We start from the raw sequence: 22516 nt of genomic DNA on the forward strand, positions 1-22516 counted from the left end.
AAAGTCTAATCTTATTGGTATTTAATCTTCCCCAATAGCGACGCAAGATATCAGGAAAATAAAAGACAGAGAAAAAAGATTACAGAAAGTTGTTTCAGACATGGAAACTCCAACACTTATTGATTCTTTATTTTTTTGATTTACTAGATCAACCTCTGCTATTGTATTTTAATCACATAAGAACAATTCAAGAAAATTAATTCTTAAGTATGTCTTAAAAGTTTGATTGATAGTCTTTATCCCTTTACCTATTGGATAATATATATATATATATATATATATATATATATTCTACAAACAGCATCTACTAGGTTTAGACATTAATTTTGTTATTTATAATATTTAATTCATAAATATTTACAAAGTTAGAACCTCATTGATATTTATATTTTTAGCTAGAAAATTTGATTCAATAAAATTGTTTCTACTTTCCAACAAATAGTATCTACTATTAGGTTTAAAAATAATAGTTATTTATTTGCAATAAGGTAAGTGGCTTTTTTTCTTCTTCTTTTTTGTTATAATCTGACATAACTTTTTAGAAGATATTTAATCTATATATATCTATACTATATTAAAAGCACGAAGGCGCTTAGCGAAATATCGTTCGTTAGAATTTGAAATTAGCTTTAATGTTAAGAAATTTAAGCTTTTGTATTCTAAAAATTAACACCGCCAATCATCTTGTACTCCTTTTAGGTTTAGAAGTCCCTTTTTGTTGTTAATAAATTTTTTACAAATTAATTCTGCAAATTTATATTAGAAAAGTTTTAAACAGTTACTTCTTTTAGGTTACAGAGCCTTTTTTCTACTAAAAAAATGTAAAAGTTCCGAACAAGTTTTAGCACTCTCATAACCTGAGTAGAATGAGGGAAAAGGATTTTTGATTGTTGTAAATCATCATACACAAATATTCCAATAACTAACATAAAATATACATGCATGATATGTACCTAAGTGCTCATGTAAAGTTGAACGACTCTTTTACATTCAATCAAACACTACTTCTAATCTTCTGTTGATACCTTTTTAATACTAATATTTATGTAATTTATTTTAATTTTCTACTCATTGAGATAAGGTACACGTGCAACGTGCGTACTGTAAAACTAGTACACACACACATTTTGTATGTTATATGATAAAAAATTATACAAATTTTATACACGTTTTCGGCTACTAGATGTAAATAGTTTCTGGCGCGGACTAAAAGTGATAATACCCCCAACTTATGCAATTTTCTTATATATTCCACTTCTATAAATATTGTCATAAAAAAGCTTCTTTTAACGACAAGAAGAAGAAAAAAAAGCCTAGATTCCAATCAATAAAATACTTCCAAAATTACAAATTAATGTGTGCTTTCCGGTTGAAAGAAATTTGACTTACTAATAAGTAAAAAACTTTTATCCTAATCATGAGTTGAATAAAATCCATATCTGAAATTAATGATTCAAAACAGTTAATCTCAAAAGTAAAAGGACCATTCAAGCAATATTAGAAAAACCTAGGGGCTAATTTGCAACCAAAGGAAAAGCTTAAGCAAAGAGCTGACATACTAGCAAATCTGTGTGTGTGTGTGTGTGTGAGAGAGAGAGAGAGAGAGAGAGAGAGAGAGAGAGAGTAGAAAACTCTTTTATACTAATCATGATTTGAATAAAAGCCATATCTGAAATTAATGATCCATAATAGTAATTCTCAAAGTAAAGGACCATTACACAATATAAGAAAAATAGTGGAGCTAATTTGACAAAATTAACCAACCAAAGGAAAAGCTTAAGCAAAGAAGCTGGCCATACTAGCAAATTCTGTTGGAGACAGAGAAAAAGAATATGCATGGTTGTTGAAAAACTGAGGAAGCTTAGCTTAAAGGCAATGAAGACTCTGCAACCAACACATCTTCCATAGAATGGACATATATTAGGTACAAGAAAGATACATAGAAAATGACACTAGCACTACTAATGTTTACCTTCCATCATTCTTTCTTTCATTTAAAAAGTAAACCTTAAACCATATATACCATTGTCATCACCCTCCATTTCTCACTAGAATCATATCCACCACCTCCCTCTGACATGGAAGCCAGTGCCGGTCTTGTCGCTGGTTCGCATAACCGGAACGAGCTCGTCGTCATTCATGGCCATGAAGAGGTAGTTATGTCTGGAACATTCTTTAGGAATGTCCAAAGTTAACATTGAAGTGCATGCATAGAAGTAATCTTAGGGGTCGTTTGGTACATGGGATAAGGATAATAATCTCGGGATAGAATTGGGATTAATTTTGTCCCATGTTTGGTTTGGGGTATTAGCTAATCCCGGGACAACTTTTACACGAAAATGGTGGGATTAATTTTCTCATACAAAAGGTGGGATAACTAATCTCATGGGATATCCAAAGATATCCCACCATTGTACCAAACGACCCCTCACAATGTTACATTTAATTATATCTTTATGTTCAATATGAAATATAGAGAAGGAAAAGATGACTTTGCTTTTCTTTTTCGTCCAAATCTAACTTTCTTTCTTGTCCTATATTTGGTGCAGCATAAGCCATTGAAGGATTTGAGTGGACAAGTTTGTGAGATATGTGGGGATGAAATAGGACTAACAGTGGATGGTGATCTCTTTGTGGCCTGCAATGAGTGTGGTTTCCCTGTGTGCAGGCCGTGCTACGAGTATGAGAGAAGGGAAGGAACTCAACAGTGTCCACAGTGCAAGACCAGATACAAACGCCTCAAAGGTATATACACATACACCTTGATGAATTAACATTCACTTCCACGCACACTTGTTCTGGTTGTTCGTGTCGTTTTTAATTGTATTTGATGGCTTGAAGGGAGTCCAAGGGTGGCGGGAGATGAAGATGAGGAAGATATTGACGATATTGAACACGAATTCAAAATTGATGATGAGCAAAACAGGAATAGAAACATTGTTGAGACCATTCTACATGGTAAGATGACCTATGGAAGAGGACCAGAAGATGAAGATTCTGCTCAGTACCCTCCTGTAATCGCTGGAATCCGCTCACATCCGGTATGAATAGTAAAATCTCAGTCCAAGAATTTCTAAGATAAGAATTTTTTTTGAATACCTTGGATATGAATGCATTTCATGGATACAGGTTAGTGGTGAATTCCCGATATCAAGTCATGCAAACGGAGAGCAGATGTTGGGATCTTCCCTTCACAAAAGGATACATCCGTATCCAGCTTCCGAACCTGGAAGTGCAAGATGGGATGATAAGAAAGAGGGAGGGTGGAAAGAAAGAATGGATGATTGGAAATTGCAGCAAGGAAATCTGGGGCAAGATTATGATGACTATGCTGACCCTGATATGGCCATGTAAGTTGTTAACATTGAACTTTAACATGAAAACATTATGCAAGTACATAGCTTGAATCATAATACTGAGGCATGGGAATTGCAAATGAACAAAAATGCTCACATCTAGATCGGGATGACGACTTTTCTCACCCATAGTTACCACTTCTACAGGTTCATCACTCATTGTCCCGCCATCCGTTAATTCATCATAAAGTTCTTTAAAAAATTCCTCTAGGCTAAAAGGAGGGACTACACGGTGTTCAGCCCTTTTGAAGAGATAGATTCAAACCCCTACTCGGTCTAGCTTGGTTATTTCCTGAGGTTGGAGATACAAATACTAGCACTTGACTAGTTAAATTTCACCCTCTTTTCTCATTCACATCCACATAAATGGAAGTGAAAGGAGTACATATAACAAGTTCATGCCAGTAGCAGTAAGAATGAATTAGTTGAAATGAAAAGGCGTTTATTCATGTATGGAAACCTATAGTCAGTAAGAATTTCTAGTATATCTACTCTTGTAGCTTAATAGTTAATAATGCATATTAGATTCACTAGATTGCAGTGATTTCTTTTATAACCCATCAATTCAATGCTTAAAAATAGTTGTAATACAAACTGCAACATGCTCTCAGCTAATCGATGTGAGAAAATGCAGGGTGGATGAAGCAAGACAGCCTTTGTCAAGAAAAGTGCCAATAGCATCAAGCAAGATCAATCCTTACCGGATGGTGATTGTGGCTAGGCTGTTTATTCTGGCCATCTTCCTACGTTACAGAATTCTGAATCCAGTGCATGACGCGATTGGTCTCTGGCTAACTTCTATCATCTGTGAGATCTGGTTTGCCTTCTCTTGGATCCTTGATCAGTTCCCCAAATGGTTCCCAATCGACCGTGAGACTTACCTCGATCGTCTCTCTCTCAGGTGACAATACTTTGCAAGTCTATTGTCCTGCTTAAGCATGGACATACAACCAATTGAGTATTACCAATGTATGACCCTTGTTTTCGTAAAAATATGTCATACTCTATGTACAAGTTTAGATACTAATAGAACTACATCAAAGTTACACGGAAGAGCTTACATTCAGGCAAAATATACTAGAAGAGAAACTATGACAAATCATATTTACAAATTTTTACAACTACAAGTCAAATCACTGTCCGAGTTGCTTCTTAAAAGTTGGAACAAACTTTTCAAGATAAAAACTTTACCACTAGAGAATACATATTTCACCAATTTTTTTATGTAGGTATGAGAGAGAAGGAGAACCAAACATGTTAGCCCCCGTCGATATCTTTGTCAGTACAGTGGATCCTATGAAGGAACCTCCTCTTGTTACGGCGAATACGATCCTCTCAATATTAGCAATGGATTACCCTGTTGACAAAACTTCATGCTACCTATCTGATGATGGAGCTTCAATGTGCACCTTTGAAGCACTATCAGAAACTGCAGAATTTGCTAGAAAATGGGTTCCCTTCTGCAAGAAGTTTGCTATAGAGCCTCGAGCACCAGAGTTTTACTTCTCTCAAAAAATCGATTATCTCAAGGACAAAGTCCAGCCAACATTTGTTAAGGAGAGACGAGCAATGAAGGTATAGCTTGAACTCTCGATTTCATCAGCAGCTTAGTGCTATATAAAACTTTTTCCAAGTCACGAATTCACAAACGTTATTGTACTTGACAGAGAGAGTATGAAGAATTCAAAGTTAGAATCAATGCACTAGTTGCCAAAGCAACTAAAATGCCTCCGGGAGGATGGATCATGCAAGATGGAACACCGTGGCCAGGAAATAATACAAGGGACCATCCCGGTATGATTCAAGTCTTTTTAGGCCAAAGTGGAGGAACTGATGTTGAAGGAAATGAACTCCCTCGTCTTGTTTATGTTTCTCGTGAAAAAAGGCCTGGTTTCCAGCATCACAAAAAGGCCGGCGCCATGAATGCCCTGGTAAACATACTGACATGTCAAAATTGTTACACATTTACTTGGAAACATTATGCGCACTATATCAGATATCTTGACAAGAATTTTTGCAGAATGACAAAATATTTTCTCGATGTCAACTTTGCAGGTTCGTGTTTCAGGAGTTCTTACCAATGCACCATTTATGCTTAACTTGGACTGTGATCACTACCTTAACAACAGCAAGGCTTCCAGAGAAGCCATGTGCTTCTTAATGGATCCACAAATGGGCAAAAAAATTTGCTTCGTCCAGTTTCCTCAAAGATTCGATGGAATAGACAGGCACGATAGATATGCCAACAGAAACACAGTCTTCTTTGATGTAAGATCCAGCAAAATATGCTACATAAAGCCACTGCCAAAATACATACATTAAAACTGACAAGGTTTTTTACAAAAAATTAATAGCAAACGGATAAAGTGATGGTCAATTGCTTTAACTCATTTGAGATTAGCTAATCGTGAACTTTATTCTATTAATTGGGCAGATTAACATGAAAGGCCTAGATGGAATACAAGGTCCAGTATATGTTGGGACAGGATGTGTATTCAGAAGGCAAGCTTTATATGGCTACAATCCTCCTAAACGTGCAAAGCGTCCAAGAATGGTCAGCTGTGACTGTTGCCCATGTTTCGGACGCAAAAAGAAGCTTGATAGTTATAAATGTGAAGTCAATGGAGATGCAGCAAATAGTCAAGGTTTATATATTATCATATTCTAAAAAATTTAAGTTTCAACTTTCACGATAACCCAAGCAGCATGTTGAATAAGATCCCCTTGATATTATTTTTTCCCCTTATTTTCTTTTTCTTCTTTCTCCTCAGGATTTGACGATGACAAAGAGCTACTAATGTCCCAGATGAACTTTGAAAAGAAATTTGGCCAGTCAGCTATTTTTGTGACTTCAACTTTAATGATTGAAGGCGGGGTCCCTCCTTCATCGAGCCCAGCAGCCTTGCTAAAGGAAGCTATCCATGTGATCAGCTGTGGCTATGAAGACAAAACGGAATGGGGTTTGGAGGTAATATTATCAATAAGTGGTGTGATGTACTTCTGATAGCTCAACTATTACCTTCGAGAAACTCTTTAGCAAACTAAAACTAACGAAAAGAAACGGTGGTTAGAGAAAATATGCTATTGCATGGATACAAGCACATTTCAGTTTGTGAATTAAAGAGGATATAAATGCTTAATATTTTCTGTACCAGTAACATATGCAGCTTGCTTGAGATATATAAATAATCATAATCCACCTCTAATGTAATAACCTTTCTGAATATCTCATTTGATTGGTTGAAACTGCTTTTCAACTTGCAGCTGGGTTGGATTTATGGCTCTATCACAGAGGATATCTTAACAGGTTTCAAGATGCACTGCCGTGGTTGGAGATCAGTTTACTGTATGCCTAAAGTAGCTGCGTTTAAGGGGTCCGCTCCCATCAACCTGTCAGATCGTCTCAACCAGGTGCTTCGATGGGCTCTTGGTTCCGTTGAGATCTTTTTCAGTCGTCACAGCCCAGTTTGGTATGGTCACAAGGGGGGAAAGCTTAAGTGGCTTGAACGATTATCATATGTTAACACAACCGTATACCCCTTCACTTCCTTACCTCTTCTTGCCTACTGTACTCTCCCTGCTGTCTGCTTGCTCACTGGAAAGTTCATAATGCCAGAGGTAAGAATGCGATTTTTTCTCTTAAAGGCCATAAGTGAAAATTAGGAACGCTTCTAGCACCAGTTGCAACTAAGTAGCTACTTATGTCACAAGCTTATTTGCTCTCTGAGTTATTCAGTTGATTTGAACTTAAATTTATTGATGCAGATAAGCACCTTTGCAAGTCTCTTTTTCATCGCTCTTTTCCTCTCAATCTTTGCAACGGGAATTCTCGAGCTAAGGTGGAGTGGAGTAAGCATTGAGGAATGGTGGAGAAATGAGCAGTTTTGGGTGATTGGAGGGATATCTGCCCACCTTTTTGCTGTAGTGCAAGGTCTTCTCAAGATTTTGGCTGGAATAGATACCAACTTTACTGTGACATCTAAGGCAACAGATGATGACGACTTTGGAGAGCTATATGCCTTCAAGTGGACTACTCTCCTTATTCCTCCAACGACGATTCTCATAATCAACTTGGTTGGGGTTGTAGCCGGAATCTCTGATGCCATCAACAACGGATACCAATCGTGGGGTCCCCTGTTCGGAAAGCTTTTCTTTGCTTTTTGGGTCATTGTTCATTTATATCCATTCCTCAAGGGTCTTATGGGTAGGCAGAACAGGACCCCAACCATTGTTGTCATATGGTCAATACTTTTAGCCTCCATCTTTTCCTTGCTGTGGGTTCGAATTGATCCATTTGTGCTCAAAACCAAGGGACCAGATGTCAAGCAATGTGGACTCAACTGCTGACGTGCTGGCTCATACTTCTCTTTGGAGCACATCCCTCAAAGTGGAGTACGAAAACAAAAGAATAAACCTAGTGTGAGAAGTTTTGTTTAGTGTAGAAATTGTACTCGATTTTGCATATGGCTAAATGAAAGTATTTGAACAATCTGCTAAGTTTTTTCCCACTTTGGTGACCAGCTATGAGTTTTGATAGAACTTTTAGCTATAAAAGTTTTGAGCTTAATGAACAAATCTGCAGGTGCAATATCTTAGGGAAGTCAAAATGAATGAAGAATTTGAGTGTGCCAAATACCCTCGTCCTATCTTAAAAGAGTTAAGAGAACATAATTTCCAAGAAGATAACACTTGGCACTTGAAGATGCATATCAGCGAATGAAATAACAGTAGATGAGTGATACTTCTTTAGGTTTTGAGAGGATTTAGTACCTAAAGAGCCTGTTCTCTGACAAATTTAAGCAACCTTTCTCGCCAAATCCTCTGCGAATTCAAGCAGATAGACTCCTCAGCAACTTCCTGTGCACCACAGGTTTAGGACAACTTGGAAAAATAAGATTAAGAGAAATGAGATATCATATGAGTAAGGAAAAATGTGTGTAAGAGCTCAACCTAGTTATGCCTATTTGATCCAAAGTAACTTTCAGTTGATATCCTGCTCTTCTATACATTTGTATGGATTATATTTCGTCAACATAACACGAAAGCTAACAAAGGGGTGGAAGGAAAAAGAAATGAAAGACTGCTGTTCCTGCAATATCAAGTGCTGACTTAATGTAAGGATAAAATCTGCGACGTATGATGATATTTATTGATTTTGCCCAGACAAACTAAAATCATGTAAACCACTGAATACAACCAGTTTTCATGACCAAAGAAGAGATTACACTCTTCTGTAAACTGCATTGTACTCAAAACAGTATTTTACAAGCAAAAGATTCCTCTCGGTTCAACCTTCCTTATGAGCCAAACCGTGTTGCCTACTTGAAATAAACAGCAAATAATGACACAGAAAAATTTAAACCTTTGAAATTGCACGTGCGATAAATGGATTGAGCTATCCTCTTGCCCTTGTTCCTATAAGAAGTGGATCTATGCACAAGGTAAACACAAACTGGCTCCATTAACCTCCATATTGCTCCTAAAACGCTGACTAAACATCCTTGGCAGTAAAAAGTCAATTTACCAATAATCCCCACAGGAACACTCTCCATCTTTGAAATGATGAAACCTGTTGGCATCCCTTACAACAATAACTCTGTCCGTAACCTTGGAGACAAACTTGGTGAAATTATGGCAATCCACACAAACCCTTAGGTTCTTGATGATTCTGATTTCAGTTCCAGGTTCAGATGTTAAAAGCCCAAAAGCAATAGCTAACTTCTCACTATGAACTTTGACCATCAACTCCTTCTCTTCTTCTTCAACATCATGCAACGCTGTGCTGGTCTCGGCGTGAAATCCAGCTTCCCTCATCTTTTCCATCAGCTCCTCCAGCTTTGCATAAATAGGCGCTGCTTGAGGATGTGACTGGTCGCTGGATGTAAAGACATGCTGGTGTCCATTAACCTCAATTAAAGTGCACCCAGGGGTCTTTGCTAGATTCTTATTCTTAAGAACTTTCCTAACTGAAGCAGCTTGAAAATAATTACGGTCTGCTGAGTAGATGTTTGAAAGTAAAACATAGTATCCAACACTTCCCATGTCCAACGCAAATAACTTATCCGAAGACAAGCGAGCCAAATCCATATTTTTGTGGACCATGCATGCACCGAGTAATGCACCCCACTCGGCTGCACCTGGCTCAAGAGGCATCCTATAAATAAATTCCAATGCATTTTCTAGTTTTCCAGCTCGGCCCAAAAGGTCCACCATGCAGGCATAATGTTCAGATAAAGGCTCAATGCCATGATCATGAATCATAGAGTGGAATAATTTCTCACCTTCTTCTACTAAGCCGGCATGGCTACAAGCATACAATACACAAAGGAAAGTGACGCCGGTTGGGGAAACTCCAGAATCAAGCATTTCATCAAACAACACCAGTGCTTCTCGACCACGTCCATGGAGACCATAAGCTGAAATCATGGCATTCCAAGTAACCACATTTTTCTCCCCGATGCTGTCAAATACTTGCCGCGCCTCCTCAATGTTCCCACACTTTGCATACATGTCAACTAAAGCCGTTAATACATAAATGTTTGACTCAAATTTCTCTTTCTTTATTAAGTCATGGACCCATTTTCCCATACTTAATGTTCCAAGTTGAGCACATGCAGAAAGTATACTCGTGATTGTGACAGGATTTGGATGTATGTCCAACTTCTGCATTTCACGAAAGAGAGATATAGCCATTTCTGTCAACCCATTTTGGGCATAACCAGATATCATGGCATTCCATGAAGCTAAGCTTTTTTGTGGGGATTCATCAAAGAGCCTCCGAGCCAATTCCATTTCATTGAGTCGGCTGTAAACTGTAGTCAAAGCAGTAGAAACTGAAGGATTTGAGACCATCCCAGATTTCACACAAAACCCATGGATAGAACTTATGAGGTTCAGATGTCCAAAAGGACAAGAAAGAGGAATCAAACCAACAATGGTACTTGAATTAACTTTCTCCCCCTGAACAAGCAATTCTCTAAATAACCTCACCGAAGATTCATTCTCATTATTAAAACAGAAACCAGCAATCATCGCATTACACGAGATCAAATCCGGCTCTCTTATCATCCTAAACAACAATTTAGCCGCGGAAACATCACCACATTTCGAATACAAAGAAATTAAACCAGTAAGAACATACTCATGACTATGATAACCCATTTTAACAACCAAACAATGTATCGACATTCCATTCCTCAACTCCTGCAACTCAGCAACAGCCGTAAGTACCACAGCCAGCATAGTAGAATCAAACCTCATCCCCCTTGCAACCATATCGCCAAAAACCCGAATACTCTCCTCAAAACAGCAATTCTTCACCAACCCAGAAACCATTGTATTCCACAAAACACCATCTCGTTCAGTAATTTCATCGAACATCTTATACGCATAACTAATTCTTGAAAAATTCATGTACATACCCACCAATGCCGACCCAACAAACACATCTTTACTAAATCCACTAACTAACACATGCCCATGAATCAAAATCCCAATTTTTTCATACTCGTTTGAACAAAAAGCCGAAACGATGAAAGCAAAGGTAAAATTATCAGGTTTAAGTGTTGTATTCTTGATAAGTTGTAAATAAAGGGACAAAGATTCAAAAGGCAAATTGTTTTTTGAGTAGCCTCTAATGAGGACATTATAAAGAAAAAGATCAGGTGGGTTAGTTTTATTAAAGGTGGTGAATAAATTCTTGGCTTTAGAAATGGCTTTAAAGTCAAAAAATTTGTGAGTGAGTTTTGTGATTGTAATGAGATCAGTGCTTAGGCTATGGCGGATTAAATGGGCGTGAGTTTGATTGAGTTGTGAGAGTGTGGTGGCTTGGTTTATTAGGCTCACGAAGAAGCTTCTGTCTCTTTGAGCTATGGATGCTATGGTTCTGTAAATCATTTGAGAATTTGCTTCAGCGTGGAATGGTGCGGGCAGTATATATAGGTTTGGCGGGAATGCCAATTTTCTGATTGTTTAAATATAATATTTGTTTTTATATTTAATTAAAATTTATTGTATCGTATAGTTAATCTCATTTTACATGACAGTAAAAAGTGTTAATTTATGGAACAATGGATTTAGTACGGTGGTGTTGTTTTCTTGTTTTTTTTTTCTCATTTTGCCCTTCTTTATTATTAAATAATCATATTTTATCCTTTATTCTATTTGTTTATATAATAATTCTACTTCGTATCTTATATTTTCTTAGTAATGTTGCAAGTTTATTCTTCGTATTGTTAGTGCATGACATCATAAAACGATAGTAAGCGATATAATCTATTCAAACCTTATATACATTTGGATATTCATCAACTTATAAGCTCAAAATCGAAAATATCCAAACCGATTAATCCGAAACCGAATTTAAAAAATCCATACTTATTTGGAATGTATTTGGATTGTCATTTTGTTTAATCCGAAAACCAAAAATTCAAACTATCCAATCAATTAAATTATGAGATCCTTCCGAATGAGCTAAGAGAATCTTATTTTTTCTCTTTCGTTTTCTTAATTGAAGAATAATTGGAAAATAAAACAGCAAGTACAAAAATGAGTAATAACCCCCAGTAGAGACTGGTACAATTTAATTCAACATTTTGTTCGTTCGGGTTTGATTGTGTCGTAGCTCTATAATTCGGATTAAATTTATCGTTGGATGAACTACATTGCTGATATTGCTCCCAAAGAAAAAAGACGATAGGTACAGCTAGGCCGTGAACAACCAACCATCGTACCGTAAAAATTGGATAGGACGGCCGGAATGTCAAAAAAACATAACAGTGCAATATTTACGAATTTTTTACAAAATCTTAGCAGGATTCATTAATTAACATTTTTGGCAACTAAATATTAACATATCATAAAAGCTTCTACTAAATAAAAGTAATCCAGCCGAGAATTACACAAGTACAACCGCAAATGATTAACTTCCTATACTTTTGTTCTAAAATATTAAATTCTGTAACTGAAATAGAAATACTCCCCAGGTCTCAATCCGTTATATGCAAGATACTTGTATTCAATAATTTGAATACAGAAAAAGGTATTACTTGTCTAAAATGGTAGTGTTTTGATATTTCATGTACTTTTGTGTATATTATTTGGAGGTCTTATATATGTATAATATTGGTATAATAATTGTATCCTGATGCTTCAGATATGGTATATTATGTAATTTATTAGCAAGTATATGTAATAATACTTGTATAATAATGGTATCATGAGTACTGTTACGCGGCGCCTTTCGGAGATTTCTTGGAAGGGCGACGTAAGACTAAGCAACTTATGTCAGCAATTGTTGTCCGCCAACTGAGGTCCCCTCCGTACGCTAGACGAGATTGTCAGTGTCGTACGGAAAACTAATGTCAAGAACAATTGAGAGAACAAAAATGAGAATTGAAAGAAAGCTTGATTGCATTGATGAAAGCTATTACAGAAAGGCAACGCGGGTCGAGGGGGAGAGACACCAGTACAGAGAATTGTTTGCTTGCTCGATCTCCCCTAATAATGCTTAAAAAAAATAAACCAAAGTTACATAACTTGACCTATAAAAGTTGTAGGAGCACACTGAACATAAATGAAGTAACACTAATCTATATTTACAATGAAAAGGACTTAGTCTTCTACAAGGTAGAAACAAGTCCGTTGGCAACAATTTTGTCTTGAGCATCAGGGTCTGCGCGCGCATTGATCCCCGAAGGATTTGTTTTACTGACCTATGAATTGGAGATTTTCTAATTCTTTAAACAAATTAAAATGCCCTTTGTTATGTTATTGTTATTTGATGCTCCTAATTGCACACATTTGAACAATCTACTTAAATTTTCCCAATTTAGTATATATGTTTGGTAAACACAAACATACTCCCTCTGTCTCATATTATCAATCGTGATTACTAAAAATAGTTGTCTCAAATTATTTGTCCTTCAGAAGTTCAAGACAAAATTGACAACTTTTTCCTTTTTTCCCTTAGTAATAATTATCCTTGAAGACTACAAATACCTCAATTATGGATAATTTTATCCAAATACTAATGAAGAAAGATTAAATATTAAGACATGAATAAGGGTAAAGTAATCAAAATCTTATTTTAATTAACTATTTTTTGAGGAGCGTGTACCAGAGAATCATGACAAATAATATGAGACGGAGGGAGTAAAAGTCTCTGAATGGCGTAAATACTAAACATTTACTAAAAGCAACGGTATCAATGAACTTAAAGACCAATAAACGGCAAATTTGAGCAATTTCGAATAACACAAGGACAAATTTGAATGCTTTTCCAAAAATTTTAAAGCAAAATATGCATAGAGCTGGCAATGCTTCAATAAATGAACAGAAATGGACTCAAATCATATTATGTCAAAGTGAGTCATCTTCTTTAGCAATGGTCACTTGCTCTCTATTTATGATTTCCAATCCCAATCTTAAGTGATCAATAGAAAAAATGATTGTCAAATTTGTTTGTATGTAAATGAATAAATAGAAAACTTTGAGTTTAAGGAAAACTTTAAGAACGTAAGATGATCTTTGGTAAGTTTGCTTCTTTTCTATAACTAAATTTGAATCTTGTTCTTCCTTTGCATTTCTTTTTTTGTTGATGATACAAAAAGTTACATTAGGATAAGGACGACGGCTTTTTGCAAGATATGTGGAGAAGAAAAAAAGAGAGAAAAAGAAAAAAGAATGGAATAATTCAAGATTTCCCATGATAAATTAGAAGGAAAAAAAAAAGAATGAGAAGAAAAAACCTATTACTATACACACTAGCTAAGGCTGGAGATGTGGCATATTCTTCATTTGACGAGGAAGAGTTGGTTAGAATTGAATTTTGAGAAGCATTTGGTAAAAGCTATCTAATTCCCAAGTATCAGCTGCTCATCACTTCTCCAAGCTTGTTTCAATTGTATAAGATGAGACCTAATGCTATATTCTTCTACCTGCATTATTGTCAAGTAATCGCATTAGATAATCAAGTTCATCGGACATGGAACAGCAAAATGTACACGCTATTCCGTCCATCGTGTAATGTATTTGGAACAGAGATGGAAAATGAATTAGCGCACGCTTAGAATTAAGATGACAAACACTCCTTACATGAACTATATGTACTATCAAACACTTAGATAACCTTGGCGTAACCGGTAAAGTTGTTGTCATGTGACCAGGAGGTCACAAGTTCAAATCGTGGAAACAGCCTCTTGCAAAAATCCAGGGTAAGACTGCGTACAATAGACCCTTGTGGTCCGGTCCTTCCCCGGACCCTGCGCATAGCGGGAACTTAGTGCACCTGGCTGCCCTAAAAACTGAGCTAACCTCCTAAGATGTTTAAGCTAGACATGGTGGGACTTTACTTTTTGAGTTTCTATAATAGATACTGCACATTTTGTTGGTTACTAGAACCATGAATTTTCATTGTTGGGTAAAAACTAATGCTGATCAATGCAGATCCATAATGACCATAAGTTGTCATCTTAACATGCAAGGAATGAAGAATGAATCTGAACTAAAGTAAAAAAGCAATCTCAGTCCAAATGACAAAAGAAGAAGATCACTATATGGATATGGGAGATGATAAAAGTGATACATCAACTGAGTTGAACTATGATAAAGGCGTTAAATGGAGAAGGGAATAGGACAGGGAGAAGAGAGAAGACTAAGGAGTAGTTGAGATTCTGTAATGAAGGCAATAACTTTATGGGGCCACAAATTTTCAGCCTCACCTGCATAGCTGCTGTTGAGGCCAACAAGGCTTCACATTCGTCCAGCATGGCTCGCTCTTGAGCTGCCACGTCAGCAAGTTCAGAAACCAGGCAGTTCATCCCTTCCACCTGCAAAAGTGCGGAGTGCAAAAATTAGGAAAATTGTTAAATTGTCTGAAACAATTTTACCACAAAAGGAAAAAAAACACACAGTGCAGACAAAATTATGAAGTTCTAAGCAATCAAGATACCAAGTTGAGCCTATAGATTGTTTGACATTCTCCTTTTAGTACTTCAATTGAGGCTATCTTACACAAGAAATAAAATCTACTTTTTAGGTGGATTTTGGCAATTAAGAGTTTCTAACTGTCAGTAAAGGCCAAAGGCAATCTAGAAGCCTAAGCGAAAGAATTTTAAGCCTAATTCTAGAGCATTGTAGTGCTCATCTATAGTTTACTTTTCCATCTGCAACATATCTTGAATAGCAAGAAAGTTAAAAAGAAAAAAAATAGCGAGAGAATCTTTAAATTTTTCCAAGATGCATATCATTCATTCTGTCAAATCAATATTATTTTCAAAAATCGACGCTCAGTATAACACTAGCAGAAAATGTGCAAAGAGAATCTCTACATTTGTCAAACAGTCAAAGTTGCAACTTCTGCTGATCAACAAACTAAAATGATTCTAGCAGAACGTAGCTACCGGCTCTGTTACAGAAAACTATGTGCTAATGACTTTTCTATCTCTCTAATATCAGCTCTCTCACTTCCTTATCTCAAACAACAATTGAGGATTGTACAAAGCCTGATAGTAAAAGACAACACCATTTGGTCCAATTTGCTACTGCATTTTATGTTACTTAAACACTAAAGAAACGGAAAGTAAATTAATGGTAAGAAAGAACAAGAAAAAATAGAACTTAAAATAATATAAGAACTTACCCTAGGCAATATAAAACGCATGGAGGATCCCATTGCCTGCATTACATCAACAGCTGAGCAAACAGCTTCCTTAACACTTTCAATATCACCCTGTAAAAGAGCCAACTCGAATAAGACTCTATGTCTTAGGAATCATTGATCTCAAAACACTAAGTATCAAGTTGCATACCTTTGCTTGTCCAATTATTGGAAGACGGAGAGTGCATGCCTGTAGATCTTGTATAGCATGGGATACTGAACTGGTATGATCCCTTTCAATTGAAGCCCACTCATCAAGGTAGGTGAGCTGAAGCAATCATTTCCAGAAAAAAAATCAGTTTAAACAATAACGCCACATCTACAGTAAGGATCTAAATAGAAATCATATTGTCTACTGAACAAATGAATTTGAGTTTTAACATCAGTTATGCTACAAAAACCTCATACTCCCCTCTCCTTCAACCCCCCTCCTTAAAAGAAAAAATGATATAGTAACATACCATTCTTCTGAACCCTGATTTTCAAACTATATCCAGATACAGAGAAGTCAAATCAGCATAAGGAAAGGAACTACGAAGAAATCTGGAACAGTTAAAGGTAAGACCTGACTACAGACTGTTTCTGTAAGAAAAAATCAAGCTCAAAATTCTAGGTTTAAAAGCTTTCACTATTATGAACAGAAGATATCTAAATTCACATATTCATATCAAACCTCAAGCATTTTATGGGTGTCAGGTTCCAGATAACAGGACGATATCATATAGTACCTAAAAATGGTGCATTCTTCTGGCTAACAAGTGAATGCGTCCTACTCATACCTAATAGTTCAATTATGAGAAGAAACTCATCAGAAAAAGGAGACTACATTCATATGGTGTTCAATGATTTGAACTAAGCCAGAGGAAAATTCATGGAATTCCACATGAAATTCCTGCTTTCCGTCGCTACAAACTTCAACCACAAGCCAATGATTGCCTATATCAAATCCCTTACACAAATGAGAAAAGACAAAAGATGTGGTCTAAACTCAAATCTTCATTTTGAACGGGATCATCCTATGATAAGGAAGTTCTAGAAATCTACAATCCACAGATTTTTCTGGAAAACACTAAAAACATAAAGATTAAAACATCAGGGATGATATTCGAATCATATGTTATAAAGATACATTACCTGTTCATTTAAGACTGCAAAAAGCTTCAACTTCAGCTTCAGCTGTTGGAGTGCAGTTCTCTTTTTAATAACAGAAGCCCATAAATCCGACGTATTCCTCCAGACATTGTACAATGTTTTCTGCACAGGCGGAAATTAAAACTGTCAGTTAAATCATCAAAAACGCAACCAAGTCGCTTATATGATGGGGAAATATCAGAAAGCTCCCAGAGAACATCAAGCCACAAAGATATCAGTCCATGATTCCAACCCCACAAGACATAATTAAATAATAAATTAGAAAGTAAGAAGCCAATATTAGTAAGATAAACGAATGCCAGTTTTTCTATACTATTATAAAAAAGGGGTTTTAATCTTCTGCTTGTGATAAAAAATTCATTAATTATAATCTTTCCCCTTCTGTATTACAATTCCAAATAATGTCCATACCGCAGTTGTTTTTATTGGATTTTTCTGTCATGCAGTACTTCTCAGGAACCAAATGAACATTTCCATGCATAAGATCACCATTAACCAATTTAGAAGAAGAGAACTCCGAGAGGTACATGGAATTTTTTTGAATGATTATAAGGTAACTAAAGAAATAAGTCTAAAGGCACACAATGAAGCTTTGCAAGGTAAATAACCAAACCTCTGCTTGAAGTTTCTGCGCGTGCAATGCTGCATCTGACCTGGCATTAGCATACCGCCATTGGAGATGTCTATTATACAATAGCCTCAGCTGATGAACATCTTCTATGTGGTTAGCTGCCTTCTTCCCCTTTTTAATATCTGCAATAAAGCTGAGGACAGAAGTAGAGGTTTTGGGTTGTCTAGATGGACTAGATGGTCTTATCCGAGAAGGACTTGGCCCTCTAGATGGTGTACTTGGGACTGATCTTGTTCGAGATGGACTGACTCCTCGAGATGCAGCGGATGATATAACAGATGCCTTATTCGGTGACGGAAGTCGTGATCCAGGAGCTGAAACAGTCTGAGATCTAGCTACTGGATTCCCTTGTACTGTTCTTTCCAATGAACTCGAAGATGTGGACTTCTGCATTGAAAGTGAACTATCATCTACTGACAGAACTCTACCTTTTACTCTATCATCGGATGATACTAGTGACAGCAAGTCGCTGGAAGATTTTTGCAACGGTTTGGTATAACCATCCAATGATAATCTCCTCAAGGAAGGCGTGACTGAGCGACTAATTGGCGCAATTTTACTATTCTTATCACTCAGATCAACACTTCTGTTCATAGTACCAGATGATACCTTCCCACCCATTCTACTTGGCCATCGATGCTGATCAACTAATCGAGCATTTAAACTATCAACTGGCCTAGAATTCTCTGCTTGATCAGCAGAATTCTTTCCCTTCAATGGACTCCTCCTCCTCTCAGGTGTCGCCTTTCGAGAAGCAGGAGGTGTTTCGCCCTGTTTCTGCACTACATTTGATGAGGGCCTCAAAGTACGATCACATAGAGCATGAGAAACAGGTTTTTCTCTCTTACTTACAGGTAAAGAAAAGGTATCCGACTGAAACGAAACACTGAGACTCCTCATTGTTGAGGGCCACAACGATTCTGGCAATCGATTACCTCCCAACTTTCTGGACAACAATTCTTCCGCAGATGTATCCTGTACAGGTGTTGACGGTCGTGATGTAGTACTGGTAGGTGATGAAGGCGTGGTGGGGCGTTTCCTTTCAGCCGATATGGCTCGTTTAGGCAAGAACATTGTTGATGTAGTAGTTCCAGTTCTTGTGACATTTGGAGAAGAGCAACGTCTAACGCCAGAGGATGCTGCTGATGGAGTAGGTGACCTGTACCTAGAACTAACTTCTCTGGTTCTTGGCCTACGGATGTTTCCATTGTTCTTTTCCAATGTTGAATTCTGCTTCTGTAATGCTACCTTTGATTCATACACATCCATCCAAACTGTCCAAGATTAGACAGCATTGATATAATGATATCCCCTTTCTTATATTAATAACAACTTAAGCCATTCTTGAAAAGCCCAGCTCTCAAGAACCCAACATTAATCTAATGAATTACACACCAATGCCAATAAAGTAAGATCCTTTTCTCAGCTGTAAATCTGCCACAAAAATTCGAGGCTAAAAGTAAGATATACTAAAGATGAAATTAAAGAAGGAATAATTAATATACCATTTGAAAAGAAAAAGGATGATCAAAAGAATACATCTTTACAGGCACCCAGATCTGAAGAAGAATCAATATTAGAGTCCCAGCCAATAAATTGCAAATTCTTGTTTTATAATCACAATGATCAATACTCAAAACCAGGTAGATCAAGCAAATGTCAAGAACTCAATTAAAAGAGGAACCCCTATGCTAATATTTGCCAAATCAGTATTATTATCAAGACAAGAATGTACATTGGCAGGCAGAGAAAAAAATTTAACAATTGTATGCTTGTTAAAGAAAGAGAAAGAGGTTATATTAACCTCTTCCCTCGAAATGGGGAAGTATAGTGGGAGATGGGGTGGGTGTAGGATAAGAAATAGGACTAGAAAATGATGCACAGGACAAGAAAAGCTTCTCTCATTTACATTTTTTCCCCCTTTCTCTTAATTTTTTTTTTTTACTTTTTCACCCGATGTCCAATACTGGAGACCGGATCAATTCAAATTCATACCAAAAAATTCCATTTTGGAGGTATAGTTGATCTTATCACGGACGACTCCATTGGCTTAAACTCGAGATTTCTAGTTAAAAATAAAAATACGAGATTTCTAGTTAAGAATGAAAATATATTTATGTGGACCATAACTTTTAGTTTTTCTTTTTTTCTTTTTGTATCTCTTTCCTTCCCATTCCTAATTTTGCTTTTTCCTTCTTTTTGACCCTCCTCTTTCCCTGTGGCCCCAACAACAACCTTTTATCCCTCTCACGGGAGTGCCATGGTCAGCCAAGCTGGATACGTTACACAGATAGTCACAGCCCTTCTGTCCTGTTCCTTCTCTCCCACACCCAACTCCTTTTCATGAAAGGGAATTCAGTTACACTTAAACTTACACCTAAGGTAGTTTCTCAAAAATAAATAAATTGGATTTATTTTTTATATATAGTAACGGTAGCGTTCAAGTTACTTGTAGGTACCTAATTAATTTCACCGTACCTATTATCTCTCACAAGTACAAGTATCAAATAACTCATTGGAGCATATGCGAAGAAATCAACTTCTAATATTATTTTTTGACTACCTGGGATTTGAACTCCACTTTAATTACGAGGTCATACTTGAATCAACAAGCAAATAAGCCTTCAATCATCTTTTTCAAGATTAACTCCATTTCGGTGCTTTAACTAAATAATAATTAGGTCAATGATTTAAAATTATAATAAAACTTTTGTTTGTTTCCCAATCACAATCCTGCTAAAAGGAATAAGGAAATAATTAAGCAAGCAAATGATAGATAAATATATAGGGTTATGGGGGCGGAAATGGAGGACCACGTGCAAGTAAGATCATTGTCCATCCCCATGAACTCTCAGTATCATAAATGCACTTAAAAAATTATTCATATCTATGTAAAAAATCTATATACATTTCTTTACACTAACAAGCCTACATCGATAAAAGAAGAAATCCAAAAATATATATATTTCTTATGTTGACTATTTCCCTTGTTTAGTGGATTTCAGGAACAAAAACCAATGAAATATTGAGAATATATTGAAATCATAAGGAAAATAGATCTAATAATGTGCTATGGCAGATTTTGTTCCTGATTCTGTGAACATTTGCATTATTCATGTACAGTCATCATAAAGATTGTTCAGAAACTAGAAACAAATTAGTCCAAAGTAGTAGTAGTATTTTTGCCTACAAATAGAAACAGAGTGATGAAATAGAATTTAACACAAAACTCAGTAAATTTTCAAACATATAATGATAAAATAAGATTCTTTTTATTTCTTTAGATATATGAAGTACCACTACATTAGATTCGAGGAAAACATAAAATATGATTTGAAAGTTCAAAAATATTGAACAAAAGGAAGCTAAACAGAAATCTTGATCAGAACCCTAGCAAAATAGAGACAAAAAGGAAGCTAAACAGGAAAAAAAATCCCAAATTTAAACAAAAATGTCTAATTTTCCCTATAAAATTAAAAATCTTAATAAAATTGTCAAAATATGACAAAGAAGATTCCTTTTTAGAATATGAAGTCACACAGCATGAAATTCGAAAAACACGGCAAACAAAGATAAAAATGTTCTAATCCAACTGAAAGTTTCGTTTTTTAATACATGATCATAACCCTAGCAATATAAGACAGAAAAAATATCTAAAATCCAGAAAAAATCCGAAATTTAATTTAAAATTTTCATTTTTTTTGTAAAAAAATATATTCTAATTTCTAAAACAAAAGAAAAATAAGTTCAAAAAATACTGGTTTACATAATCAACGATGAACAAATAGACGCAAAAATGTATTATTCGCAGAGCAAATTCAAACCTTAACAAGTAATTAATTAATCAAACCGACACGTAAGCACTGTTAATCGAAGTCACCGGACGAAAGCCGCTGTTAATTTGCCGGCGAAAACACGTAATCGCGTACGAATTTCAAATACATATATATCACGTGTATATAATATTCGCAGAAAAAATTCAAATGCGAAAAATCAAAACTAACCAGTAATAATTAAATAATCAAACTGACACGTTAGCAGTGATCATCAGAGTCGCCGCCGGACGATAGCCGCCGTTAATTTTCCGGCGAAGATACGTTAATTAACCGTATAATATGGTTGGGGAGAGAGGAGGAGAAGAAAAAGAAGAAGAAGCAGTCGGTTTTTTTTTTTTGGCGCCACCCAATTTTGATTAGTAAAATAGGCCAACAAACTCAAAACTATTTTGTGTATTTTTCTCTTTATTAATAATAATAATAATATAATAATAATAATAATATCATCTTCGGGAATTCCGCGATTTGACGTCTTCTACTTTTCTTTTTCTTTGTTTTCGACTTTAAAACAAAAATTTTCTTTTTAATAACAAAAATAATATTACATATCAAATAGTATTATCACTTCTAGCTCGTACCAGAAATTATTTATATTTGATAGCCGAAAAAGTATGTAAAAGTTATATAATTTTTGTATATAACATATTTTTGTATATATATATATATATATATATACAAAAAATATATAAATTTTATACTTTTTTCGGCTATTATTTTTATAGCGGCTATACAATATCATTTTTTCATTATCAAATTAGTTTGCACACGCCTTAATTATTTATTATATGTTATCTACCATAACACAAGTATCAGGTCACCAAGGCGGAGTTAATCTATTAGACACAGGTTCAGTTGAATATCGTCACTTTTTCTTAAATATAGT

At 35.8% G+C, this 22516-nt stretch overlaps 3 protein-coding genes across 6 annotated transcripts; 1 reads left to right on the plus strand and 2 right to left on the minus strand.

Annotated features, from left to right (window-relative positions):
- The first annotated feature begins 2005 nt into the window (after positions 1-2005).
- Positions 2006-7845, plus strand: LOC104227156 (cellulose synthase A catalytic subunit 7 [UDP-forming]). Its single transcript, XM_009779322.2, has 12 exons — positions 2006-2153; positions 2550-2745; positions 2842-3041; positions 3130-3350; positions 3991-4257; positions 4586-4931; positions 5024-5287; positions 5412-5624; positions 5791-6001; positions 6128-6324; positions 6621-6974; positions 7122-7845. Exons 1-12 carry the CDS (start codon positions 2079-2081, stop codon positions 7701-7703), a joined length of 3126 nt encoding a protein of 1041 aa, XP_009777624.1. The 5' UTR covers positions 2006-2078; the 3' UTR covers positions 7704-7845.
- On the minus strand, positions 5576-10852 carry LOC104227155 (pentatricopeptide repeat-containing protein At4g30700). 3 transcript variants are annotated; one of them, XM_070162430.1, is made up of 3 exons: positions 8719-10852; positions 8127-8445; positions 5576-5657 (listed from the first exon to the last, which is right to left on the minus strand). In XM_070162430.1, exon 1 carries the CDS (start codon positions 10773-10775, stop codon positions 8877-8879), a length of 1899 nt encoding a protein of 632 aa, XP_070018531.1. In that variant the 5' UTR covers positions 10776-10852; the 3' UTR covers positions 5576-5657; positions 8127-8445; positions 8719-8876. The 3 variants fall into 3 exon arrangements, with proteins under 3 accessions (XP_070018531.1, XP_009777623.2, XP_009777622.2); XM_009779321.2 differs by lacking the exon at positions 5576-5657 and having other exon boundaries at positions 7120-8213; XM_009779320.2 differs by lacking the exon at positions 5576-5657 and having other exon boundaries at positions 7120-8445.
- A 3030-nt stretch (positions 10853-13882) lies between these two features.
- LOC104227154 (AUGMIN subunit 8) lies at positions 13883-21982 on the minus strand. Of its 2 annotated transcripts, none has more exons than XM_009779318.2 (7): positions 21802-21982; positions 17780-19231; positions 17149-17268; positions 16166-16282; positions 15997-16086; positions 15077-15184; positions 13883-14293 (listed from the first exon to the last, which is right to left on the minus strand). In XM_009779318.2, exons 2-7 carry the CDS (start codon positions 19064-19066, stop codon positions 14210-14212), a joined length of 1806 nt encoding a protein of 601 aa, XP_009777620.1. In that variant the 5' UTR covers positions 19067-19231; positions 21802-21982; the 3' UTR covers positions 13883-14209. The 2 variants fall into 2 exon arrangements, with proteins under 2 accessions (XP_009777620.1, XP_009777619.1); XM_009779317.2 differs by lacking the exon at positions 21802-21982 and adding an exon at positions 19337-19854.
- Positions 21983-22516: the final 534 nt, after the last annotated feature.

The sequence above is a fragment of the Nicotiana sylvestris genome, chromosome 11 (genome assembly GCF_000393655.2).
Source record: "Nicotiana sylvestris chromosome 11, ASM39365v2, whole genome shotgun sequence".
NCBI lineage: Eukaryota > Viridiplantae > Streptophyta > Magnoliopsida > Solanales > Solanaceae > Nicotiana > Nicotiana sylvestris.